This window comes from Puntigrus tetrazona, chromosome 22, assembly GCF_018831695.1.
Source record: "Puntigrus tetrazona isolate hp1 chromosome 22, ASM1883169v1, whole genome shotgun sequence".
Lineage (NCBI taxonomy): Eukaryota > Metazoa > Chordata > Actinopteri > Cypriniformes > Cyprinidae > Puntigrus > Puntigrus tetrazona.
Window position 1 is genome coordinate 776,386 of NC_056720.1, and position 11,903 is coordinate 788,288.

The 11,903-nt window shown below is 41.0% G+C and overlaps 2 protein-coding genes across 2 annotated transcripts; both read right to left on the bottom strand.

The window, feature by feature from the left end:
* Nucleotides 1-307: 307 nt before the first annotated feature.
* cdkn1a (cyclin-dependent kinase inhibitor 1A) lies at nucleotides 308-4,255 on the bottom strand. The gene is made up of 3 exons (XM_043223739.1): nucleotides 4,041-4,255; nucleotides 2,194-2,560; nucleotides 308-1,405 (listed from the first exon to the last, which is right to left on the bottom strand). Exons 2-3 carry the CDS (start codon nucleotides 2,549-2,551, stop codon nucleotides 1,350-1,352), a joined length of 414 nt encoding a protein of 137 aa, XP_043079674.1. The 5' UTR covers nucleotides 2,552-2,560; nucleotides 4,041-4,255; the 3' UTR covers nucleotides 308-1,349.
* Nucleotides 4,256-7,465: 3,210 nt separating this feature from the next.
* Nucleotides 7,466-11,826, bottom strand: srsf3b (serine and arginine rich splicing factor 3b). The gene is made up of 6 exons (XM_043223728.1): nucleotides 11,678-11,826; nucleotides 10,346-10,556; nucleotides 10,133-10,267; nucleotides 8,294-8,332; nucleotides 8,129-8,215; nucleotides 7,466-7,904 (listed from the first exon to the last, which is right to left on the bottom strand). Exons 2-6 carry the CDS (start codon nucleotides 10,546-10,548, stop codon nucleotides 7,877-7,879), a joined length of 492 nt encoding a protein of 163 aa, XP_043079663.1. The 5' UTR covers nucleotides 10,549-10,556; nucleotides 11,678-11,826; the 3' UTR covers nucleotides 7,466-7,876.
* Between the last annotated feature and the right edge of the window lie 77 nt (nucleotides 11,827-11,903).

Below are 11,903 nucleotides of genomic sequence, written 5' to 3' on the forward strand. Positions count from 1 at the left end.
TTTATTGGAACATTCCATTTCGTTATTTTGCGAACATTTGGTGAACGTAAAATTTGAACGTTCTCAGCGTTCTGAAAGTTAGTAACATTTAAAAATGTCAAAAAATCCAATCGATGTTTCAGAAACGGTGGCATGAATGATATTTTTGTGCTTGTTTTGAGAACGTTACTGAAGAACAGAGAACACTGAACAAACGTTCCATCAACCTTGAGAGAACCTGGAAAAAACGTTCTGAAAACGTTCCATTAAACGTTCCATCAAAATATTAAATATTATTTGTGGAAAAATCAATCGCCTGCAACCAGGGTTTTTCTTTATAAACAGTTTTATTACAAGAACAATTACATGTCAATCTACAGGACAATATTTATTCGTAAAATAAATACAGCATATATTCTGAGCTCTTGAACAATAACAGACACGCGCCAGCTACACTACTCAAAATAATAAGTGCAATTTTCCATCGACGGCGGATAATCCAGATATTAACAGGGTATTTACAGACAGATCCCAGAAATCTACAAGTATCAGGATGAGGATCAAGAGCAGATTGGTTGGAATGAGAAATATATCCAGCATCTCAATTAGCGTTCGTGTCCGTGATTGCGTTTATTTCAAGCTAGCGTTACTTGTGTTTCCGTGACTACAAGGAACGCTGTGTTTGTAAATATGCTGTAGTTTTAGCAGCGCCGGCGTTCGAGGAACGCGAGCAGAAGCAAAGATTTGCGAAGAATTGGTTTAGAATTCATTCTGCTGGAGTTTCACGAACGACGTCAAGTGTTCGTCAATAACTGTACGTTGTAAAAAACGTAATTGCAGCTCCTTTATGAGAGTTCAGCTTAGAAGGGTTAGAGTTATAAATAACTTTTATATGTCAAAAAAATAACTTTTGGCACCAAACGTTAGTTTTTAAAATTAGCTACAGGTATTGTGCAATAAAGCAATATATTTGTGTACACGGACACTGAAAGTTCGTAAAGAAACTTTCGTTATAATTTTGCGGTCCCGCTGAGAGACGGATTCTGAAACCTTCCCAGAATCGAGTTGACTTTAAAGGATTTTAACGGATTTTCTTTAACGGAAATTTGTACAAGCGTTAACCGTTGACATGCGAAGACGAAAAGGAAGAGGAAATGACAGAGAGACTACTTCCCACAGACGAGTAACATTCACGAAAACATGATGGAAAATTAAAAAAAAAAAAAAGAGCGGTCCGTCACGTGTTTCTTGCGTTCGGTCCGTGACTCACACGACTGAAAACACTCATGAAGGTAGATGATGGCGTAAAAAACAGAGTTCCTCCTGAGAACAAGAGTCCTGAGTGTGTGTGTGTGTGTGTGTGTGTGTTATTATTGTCCTGATTTGCGGGGTGTGGCCACTACTCTCTTCTTCGCTTGGTAGAAATCTGTTTGGATGAGAGAGAGAGAGAGAGAGAGAGGGTAAGAATGCTTCTATTATTAGTCGAGCTTTTTCATGTTAATTAAACGTCTTTCTTTAAGTTGAATTGCATTCAAATAGTTTTTGTAAGCTTTATCGTTAGAGGAGAATGAATTGATAAAACTATGATTAAGTCGCTGTAAATCACTGATTGTTGTTACGGTTACTAAGACAACTCAAAATATTTTAGTGAGTGAAACAATGCATACAAATATATATAACATTATTAGAAAAAAATATATTCAGTTTAATTTAGTTAAAGCTAAAATGTCATAAAATAACCATCCATGTAGTTTTAAAAATATATATAAAATTGCGCTTTTTAAAAAAATAAACGTCAATGCATCGTGCATTATTCTCATAATTAAAAACTATTTTCTCTGAATTATGATACACAAAAAATTAAATATATCTCACGCATCCAAATAGTTCGGTTTTCTAATCTTCTTTTAGTTCTGGTTTTGTAACGACACAGAATTAATTACACGCTGCTGGCACTAACACTACTAAAAGATTTCTGTTGATTGAAACGAACACAAATTTGACGTATATTAGATGAAAAACTTAATAAAAATTAATTTAGTTCATTTAATAAATAATTGCCAATTTGTTGAAATGTGCTAAATTTAAAGTAAATTAATACTAAAACATTAAAGCAAAAAAAAAAAACCTACAAACTTAAATAATGCTTCTTTTTAACGCCTTATTTCTAAGTCCTGCTACGTCCAGTGGTCTGGTTTGGCTCCGCCCCCTCACCCGTGATATTGGTCTGTTTCCTCTTCAGCTCCGCCCTCTTCTCCGGCGTCTTCTCCACGTCCTGCGGGACGGCGCCGAACCTCCGGGGGGTTCTGGGGACGTTCTCCTTCTCGTCCTGACAGGCGCGGTACAGGACGGGCACCTTGACCCCGGACACGCCCTCCCACCGATAGGCTCCGCCCTCCAGAGGCGTCTCGGTGGCGAAGTCGAAGGCCCAGCGGCGAGACGCCTCCTCCAGGTCTTTCCTCAGGGCGTCGTGGTACTCCAGCTGGAGCTGCTCGCGGTCCACCGGGCCGAAGAGGTTCCTCCGCGCGGGGCCGTTCCCGAGGGCCCGCAGGATCCGCTGGTGCATGGCCATCAGCTCGAGCTGCATCAGAAAACACATGATGAGAAGTGTGTCCTCTCTGCCGGCGCTCTGTATTTAAGGGCCGGAGCGAGGCATGTCTGGGCAGATCTGCAGGGACGTGTGAGGACATGTTCCTCGGGGCCCGACTCTGACCAGCAGAGGGAGCCCCACCTACTCCAACCCTCCTCCTTCTCCTTCAGATATATGAGGTTTTTGAGTGTTATTTCTTTAAAGCAGCATAATGGTTACAGCTGCTTGCTGCACTTTTGGCTAAATGCTAGATACAAAACCTAACTTTTCAAAATATTTTTAAAATGTTGCCTAATAAATGGGCTTACGTTAAAACACCAAAATTGCTAAAAGTGAAAAAACTAATAAAAATAAATTAAAGCTACAAATGTTTTTTTTTTTTTTTTTTTTTTACATATTGAAAAAGTAAAGTAACAAACTAAAATATGAAACAGAAATATATATATATATATATATATATATATATATATATATATATATTTTATTTATTTGTTTATATATATATATATATATATATATATAAAACATTTATTTTATATATGTAGTCGGAATACACAGTGAAAAAGCTTAAAAATGGAAATATCCGTGTTCACAAATAAAGTCACACATATATATATATATAAATAAAAAGTGTTTCCATGTATGACTGATGTCTCTAACTTCTCTCCTGTGTATGAAATGTTTTTGTGGGTCAAGAGTCAGGTTTTAATCCAATCAGGAAATTAAGGTTGAATCTCTGGGGAGGTGGAGAGGAAAGCACTGACTCTGAAGACTCTTCTGAACCAGAAGCAGACACTAAAGAGTCAAACAGACCCCTCTTATAATAACACCAGAGTCCAGGCAATAACTGACAGAACCGACCAATCAGTATCTCCAGATCAAACTTTACGTCACTGTCAAATTTGTTACTTTTACTTTTATAATATAATTATTAAAAAAAATTATTTCCATTTTTTTTTTTTTTTTTTCTTTTTATAGTTATTAAAATTACAGTTTTCCATCGCGATAGCGGCACACGTCACTGGTGTCCTCACTCCCTATTGGTTCACATGACGGAATGTGAGGCTCATTAACCGAACAAATTCAAGACGGCGGCGGGAAACCAGGCTCTCGCTTGATTGGTCAGAAGTGACTCAGGCACGCCCACTCTATCCTCAGTCCACGTGAACGTGAAACTCGTGTGAGGAGCCGGTGGAAAACATCAGATAGGACCGTGACATTCACTTCACGATAGCGTTCAGACAGCGGTCAAAAACCACGAGCCGTTCAACTGACAGGGAACGTTTGGGCTCAGAGTTCGTCCTGAGATGTTAGTTTTACTCGACTGTCATTTTAAAGAAACTCTAAGAGACTCATTTCATAAATAGCTCGCATAAACCGAACCCAACAGGCGAGACAAACGACAACCACGTACCTGCAAACGTCACGAACGCGTTATAACGTTATAAAGTGATGTAAACATGCGACTTACTTATGTTTTTACGCTTCTGGAGCGGGTGGAGAAGTCAAAACTCGCTTTTCAGAGTAAAGTACTTGAGAGGTCGTGAAGTGCAGTGTTGAGTCGCTTCAAGCTAAACTTAAGAAGAGTTCTGAGGCGAAAGTGTCGCAAAAATCGATGTCGGACCGCAGGAACCGTTTATTCCAGACGTTCTGTTGCCGCTGACTGGACTTTCTGAACTTTTATGAACTGCGGTAGGCGGGACCGCTCGGTGGGCGGGGCCTCGTGAGCGCAGCACGTGAACAGAGCCCGGTAAACACATGACAACACGTGAGCGCGTGTGCAGCGTAAACGCTCCTTCATCGGGACATTCCTGCTGACCGGCGTCATACAGAAGAACGGAACGGAACGGAGCGGAACGGACCCGCCCAGATCTGACCCGCCGCTATTTTTACACGATTCTGTTCGTTTGAAGCGCTCTTTTTCTCTGTCGTGTGGTGCACTGAAAATATATGCACGCAAATAAATGCAGCGAGTTATTAAGTTAAGAGGAAGCGTTCTTTAACATACTGAATGTGCATTGCAAGAAATTATGGATCTCATAAAATAAAAACTTGTTTTAATGTTAAAATGAACTTTTTAAACTATACCGAATAAACGTTTATACTTTATTCTCAGCTTCCTCTCTGTGCATGTTTTCTTAGATATCTGTATGATAACAATAACACAAGTAACCCAAGAGCACAAAAGTGTCATAAGGGTCAGATTTTATAAACTGGGGTTGATTCTGAATAAACCAGCTTCCCACTGAGTTCTGATCGGACCATATCTGTCTGAGACACCACTAATCTGGAATCTGAGGGAGAAAAAACATCTAAATATTGAGAAAATCACCTTCAAAATCGTCCAAATAAAGTTCTTAGCAATGCATATTAATAATCAAATATATATATATATATATATATATATATATATATATATATATATATATATATATATGCACTAATATTAAAATTATTGTCCAGAGCCGAGCAAAATGAAGCACTGCATCGAAGGCTGAACACCCAACACGGGTTTAATGCATTTGTATTGTTTTGTGTAGCTTTTCAAAGAAGAAAAATCAACTACAAAACAAAATGTACTTAACACTAAACATTTTAAAATATATAATTGTACCAACAAAGCACAATTTAGCTTAAATTAAATAAGTTAAGAAAAATAATATGAGCATTTTTGAGACCCCCTTCCTGAATCAGGCATGCATTTTTTTTTTTCTTTGAAAACACTGAACAATATTACAGATTCCCGTTTAAACGCTGAGTGTTATAGTAAATGCTTTAACAGAGATGTTGTAATTATCATTATTAATAATAAGTGTTACTGTGAGCGTTGCTGAAGAATAAAACTCTTTAAACCCTGGCTAACACGCAGATACACCTCAACTTCAGCTCGGGGTGCAGTCCATCGAAACCTTTTTGAATCTTCATCATCTTCTCATCCGTCTCTCGCTGTCGGTGTTCGTGATGATTGTAGCTCCTTTCTGAGACACTTTTAAATACACTTCCACTGCTGAAACGTGTGCTGCGTTTAGCGCATGCCCACATCATTCTTCAGCCTTTTTGGTCGCCAAGCATTCGGTGCATCCCTAATATACAGAACAAGACCTTTACTTAATATCCTAATGAGTTTTGGCGTAAACGAAAACCATTTTGACCCATACAGTGTATTTTTGGCTATTGCCACTTATGACTAATGAACTAATGAAACTAATGAAGCCACGCCCACTGTTTCTCTACTCATCTACATCATATAAAAACTACAAAATGAATACTTAACATAGTGCTATAATCCAGCATGTCCGGTAGAAGGCTAATCGAGATTCGGAAGCTAATTTCTGCCACTGGATACTCAAAGTAACAGGACTTTTATTTCATCTCACAATTCATTCAGAAGCTTGCAAATCTAAAGCAAAAAGTCATATTTGTTAAATATAAAGGCACAAAAAAAACTTAAGTTGCAGTTAGGTCTACTTTATTAATTAGCCTACTGAAATCCTTTATTTGTTAAGTCCCTCGTTCATTTGTTTTAAGTCACAGTCACGTGTTCAACAGGAAAGGCTTTTCATTGGTGTTAAGTGATGCTGTTTAATTAATGGCCGTTCTTCATTAGCGAGATTACTGTTTGGCGGGAGAACAGGACGGTTACATAACATTCCACAGCGCGAGGAAGCCCCGGGAAAAATCAGCGAGTCACCGGCCGCGCGAGACGTGACTCAACCGAGCGTGACGTCACCGAGCCTTGCGCAGCGCGGGAAGTTTAAGTTTCATTCATTCGGATTCATTCATTCTAAATTAAACGCTTCCTCACTTTGTGATGCATTGATAACAACAGAAAAACTAAACCTAAATCCTTTTCCGTTCGGCAGGAGATCCACCTCACCCGCTCATCACCACACAAAGGGTTAAAAATCCATGCCATTCATGTCAGATTACATAACATTTCTGAAAAGTGGAGGGAACTTCAAGGACACCTACAGTAACCACCCTGAAGAGTGTCTTATGTAAGAGGTTATCTCGTGATCGGTGACCTCAGAAACCCCATACAGTAAGAATCAATGACAAGCTGGTTTAGTCTGACTCATTACATCTTAGCACTCGAGTTACCAAACAACTTGTGTCCTTCTCCCGGCCTCACGTCGACAACGAGTCTCTTTCTCCTGCTGAACACAAAAGATATTTAGAAAAATATGGGTGACCAAACATCTGGACACCTTTGACTTCCATAGTACCACAAAAATGAATGAAAATAAATGAACGCTGTTGAATTCAATGGGGTCCGGAAACTTGAGGGCGATTAAAATTCAGACTTTAAGTACTCGTGGAAGATTTTAAGCTATATTCTGGTTAACAATTACTTACCGTTTTATCAAGCAGATATTAAAGTCTCTACTCTGGATTTTATCAGTTAAATCCAAGTACCAGAATCATGTTGATAAGTCTATACGTGGATTGGTTTCTCAAGAGTTAAACTTTGCTTGGGGAAAACAATGTTTTAACCATTTAAAAATTGCTGTCCCTTTTATTGTTCTTCTCAACATAAATCCCTCAAGAACGATCTAACCTACAAGCAACTTACTTAACTGGACCTCAGCCACAAAAATGAAGCTCAGAACAACCTCAATTAAACCTGACAAAGTTCAGATATCAATATGGTTTTCAATTAATATTTAACCAGGATTCTCAACATATCAGCGATCACTAGACACAGAACGGGAATTAGCAGAATGCTAACACTAAAAACTTGCTGTAATGTTTCAGTAAGGTGTTCTGTTGGCATTAGCTGAAAATACACAAAACTTAGCATTAAGTACCTCAAAAAAACACTAAATTTAAAAACTTCATTCTAAAAAGACAATAAATTGCCATTTTAAAAACAAAAACAATTCAGAGACCAAAGCATTTTTGTCATGAGTTTTAATTCAGATCAACATTATAAACAGTACAAACACTACGAGAAACAAAAAAAAAAAAAACCCAACATGAAAGCTGTTCTCCGTTCCCCCCCCTGCTGCCGTCATAGTGCCGTTACATCTCCCCCCACTGATCGCACCGAAAACAAACACGGTCGAGCTCAGCGCAGCAGAACCTATCACATTCACCGCCAAAAAACATAAAAAGTCTTAAAAGTGTGAGATGGAATGCCGTCGCATTAAAACTGCAAACACGCACAACCGCAGCTACAGAAGAAAACAGAACCGCTAAAATAATGTTAATAAAAATAAAAAAAAAATATGGGGGACTCAAAGTCTTTTTCAACATGTTTGATCTGTGCCGAGATTTCCGTCACAATGTTCTTCTCAGCGCCAACGTTCATTTCCGGTCATTCGATCTGGAACGACTGTAAACGACAAGATCGAGCATGACGACTTTTAAGATCAGGAATATTTCTTTCAAAACTTTAAATCAGCAGCATGAAAATCCTCACAAAAGAGCACTTAGTGTAAAAACTACAAATTTAATAAACTTTAGAGTTAAGTTCTGTCAGTTTTACACAACGATAAACCTCTGATTTCTATGAAAATGGTCTATAAATCAATAAGTAATAAGTAAATAAATGCCTACCTCCTTGATCGGGAGAAAGATCGCGAAAGCCTGTGGTTCCTGTCTCGAGACAGCGATCTCTCCCTCCGGCGCTCTCTGGAAAGAGATCTAAACAGAACCCAGAACACAGCATTGAGAGAGCGCTCGCGAAACAACGTAAACGCCCAGAATTCCCACGACTCTTACCTGCTGCGACTACGACTCAGGCTCCTCCTCCTGGGCGATCTGAAGAAGAGAAGAGAGGCAAAGCGAGTGAGCGCGCAGTCGACACACGGACGCACCTCAATAGCCCTGCAACTCCAGCCTGCTAACGGTCAAACGCACTCGTCACCGCCCTGATACAGGGGTGGAGTGGAGACCTCGCAACATGAGGCTTCGGAGAACCTCCCTCGCTAAGAGCGTTACGCTCGAGTACAGAGAGCTACAAAAGTAGTGCACTAGCAGGAGAAAACTCAACAGAAACGCACTGCAAACAACCCCACAGAATGAAGACAGTGAAAGAAAGCAAGAGCAGCTCTCAAAGCCCACGCTTCTTCTGTAACCTGAACCTCCGTTTGGGCTCCCCATCAGTCTGCTTACCTAAGCTTAACAACGTCTGTCCAGATCTCATACCAACCCTGTTTGTTTCAACTCAACAGGAGATTTCTCCTCATCTTACATCTGTATTCAGCATTAAACTGTATGAAGCAGGAAAAACTTACTAGTCTTTTCGGTTTTCAACAAGCTAGAAAAGGCGAAGGGGAGGACGGCTGGCGGCCGGGGAGCAGAATTGGCGGGAAAGTGCAGGCCAGATGCTGCGAGCTGATTAGCTGGCTTGCGGATGGGGGCTGGATGTAGTGGATATTTCCTGCTTTTATTGGTTAGCCGAAGGCTGTTGCTGGTGGTTGGTAGTGTAGACATTGGGGAGCGTAAAACGCTGATTGGTCAGGAATGTGAAGTGGGCCGCTGCCGATTGGGTGTTAAGGTTGGAGGAGGAGGAGCTGACAACGGCATGCTCAGGAACCAATGGGCTGGTGCGACCTGATGACTGGCAACGCCTGGGTCATGTGACACCAACCCAGCCAGCTGATTGGGGCACGCTGGTCACATGATGCTGAAAGAGGACTAGTAGACTGACTCAGAGGGTGGTGAGGAGAGGCATGGTGGTGACTCTGCAACGGGGTTCATTTTTATTAATATAGATAAGAAAATAAAAACAACCTTCATGTAAAAGTTAAGTCAACAAAAGATTGCATATTCCAACCATTACTAGAGCCGAGCAGATTACTGAACACTAGCGACTGGGCTTTGACGGCCAATTCACAATTTAGCAAAGCCTCAAGTCAAGTTTCAATCCAAAAAAAAAAAAAAAAAAAAAAAAAAAAAAATTAAAGAGAAACAAAGCCTATTTTGAAAACAATGTTTTCTGCACTGAGACTTTGGGACCTTTTATCATAATATGTAGCGTTACCTCAATCGCCGCTGTAATGCCCATTACCGCCACTTAAGTACATTATCCTTCGCAACTTAACATTAGAAAAGTTTGCTTGCAATTTGTTTATTAATGGTCTAATTAACATTTGCAGAATTTAACCCAATCTCACAGGCAAGTGGAGCTACTGTACGAGCAGGAGCATGAAACAATGAGTGAGCCACCAATTCATAAAAACGCAAAAATTGAACGTGGGATAATGGACACAGCGACGTGACTTGGCGCACAAAGTCTCAATGCAAAAAAACAAGCGAAAAGCATCTCATTTTGGAGTGAAACGTAACATCGGCATTGTGTCATCAAATTAACCCAATAAACAACTTACTGATTTGCATAGTAACACTATCAGAATTTGAGAAGCCCAGTCAATCATTGTTTAATGGTTATCAATGACAATGAAGATGGAGGAGCAAGAGATCCCCAGCAGATGCTCGTCAGAACCGGGACACCCGGCACCAGCGGAGCCTCCAGGACGGGCGGAAGGGGCAGAATCAGATTAGTGTCCTCTGGAACACAACCTACAGAGAAAGAGGTGAGCGGGAAAACAGGTTTACCTGCGCCTGGGGGCCGGGCTGCGCCTTCGGTAGTCATCGCGTGGGCGTCGGCTCCAGGACGGAGGCGGACCCCGGTTACGAGAGCGCTTCTCGCCATTGGACAACTCCACCCTCACTCGGCAACCGCAGAGGGTCCTGTGTGACGACAACGCATCAGTTAAAACAGAACCCACTGAACGACCGCTGATCATTAGTGCTTCGAGCCGCACTCACCGTCCGTCCAGCTCTCTGACGGCGTCTGTGGCATCGCGAGGGTCCTCGAACTCAACGAATGCAAAACCGGGAGGATTCCTGGCCACCCAGACGCTCCTCAGGGGTCCGTAGTAGCCAAACGCCCGCTCCAGCTCGGATTTGTTCCCATTATTTCCCAGATTCCCAACGTACACCTTACAGTCCAGAGGGCAGTCACGATGCATGGCTCAATCTGCCAAAATAAAGAGAAGTCACATCAATCTCCTTCATGAAAATCTAAAAGGGACACCACATACAAAAACATTGCTCTACAGTTCATTCTTAAGAGTTTCATCAATCAGGCGTTGGCCATCAGTGCATCAGTTTCCTACTAATTTCAATAACAAGGCTGACTATCTCTAGGTTAACGCTCATAATGGAGGTGTGGCTGATTTCGGTCTCCATCCCCCCTCTCTATTCCCATCTCAATGTTTGAATATTGTCTTGCCATGACCATTGCAGTTTATTTTCATCGTCAATCCATTGGTAGATTACCTGGATGCAATGCTATAGACCATTTAATGACTCTTAGGTCATCTTTACCAAGCCAAGTTAAGGCTGGTCAATGTTGATAAAACCTACATAAAAACTAGACTGAATTAAAGCTACATTAATACACGAGGCTGAGATGGGTCTAAAGTTTACAGTAGTGATTGCATTGTGAAAATGCCACTGCAAAAGCGTTTCTGTGCAACCTTTGCAGTGTGCATTTTACAAGAAAATGAACTAAAATCATGCTTAACTACAGTAAACACGTTTTGTATTTATTTATAGTAAAACCATTGCCAATTTTCGTACGGGTTTGAGTTCCTATTAGGCCAAACTGTTTAGTTGCAAACAATACTAAACCGTGTTTGATAATTACAACGTGTTAAAAATCACTTTAACCTAGAAGTAAGTCCAAATAAAACTATACCAGAGCAACGCTTCGTGAAATTCACCATGAAACTCCTAAACAACAGTAATGTGTGAAGAGAGCGTCTTCTGCTTTTGTTCGCGGCTCAAAATGGCGCACGGCGTTCACACGCGACTGAACACAAGCCGCTGCGAGGCACAAACGATCGTTTTAACGGGTAAAAACGGGCTGGAGCTGCTGCAAACATCATTAAGATTACCGTTAAACTAATAAATGTAATTAAAGACTCGCAGTAAGCGGCTAATCGCTAATCCGGGTCAAGAGTAAAATGGCGCCTTAACAAAACACGAGTTAAGCTTTAAAACGCGATTCCGTCCGCGAGCATCCGCAATTAAGCATCCCGAAAAACAGAATCACGCGCGCTGGAAAACTATAAACGCGCACAAAAGCTGACTTACCGTGAGTTTCGCGTGTTTCTGATCGCGTGTGTCCCGATTCCTGGATCTGATCCGCTCCGAAATGGCGCAGCGCGGAAATGCGGACGCGCTCACGTAATGAACGTCTCGACGCACGCTAGAGGGCGGGGCTTCGGAGCCGGCGCCTGTAAATCAATCACGCGCCGCGATTAAACTGCACGTTTTAGGAAAAATTTTAAATATAAAAAGCTGCTGGGTCGTTGCTTTT

What these genes read in the sequence shown, in the direction of transcription:
- cdkn1a (XM_043223739.1), bottom strand. Translation starts at nt 2,551, where the DNA reads ATGGCCATGCACCAGCGGATCCTGCGGGCCCTCGGGAACGGCCCCGCG. An exon ending in GAAACAGACCAATATCACGG is followed by an intron (nt 1,406 to 2,193) that starts GTGAGGGGGCGG and finishes TCATCCAAACAG; the next exon opens with ATTTCTACCAAGCGAAGAAG.
- srsf3b (XM_043223728.1), bottom strand. Translation starts at nt 10,548, where the DNA reads ATGCATCGTGACTGCCCTCTGGACTGTAAGGTGTACGTTGGGAATCTG. An exon ending in CTGAGTCGTAGTCGCAGCAG is followed by an intron (nt 8,216 to 8,293) that starts GTAAGAGTCGTG and finishes GGTTCTGTTTAG; the next exon opens with ATCTCTTTCCAGAGAGCGCC. An exon ending in TCTTTCTCCCGATCAAGGAG is followed by an intron (nt 7,905 to 8,128) that starts GTAGGCATTTAT and finishes TGTCGTTTACAG; the next exon opens with TCGTTCCAGATCGAATGACC.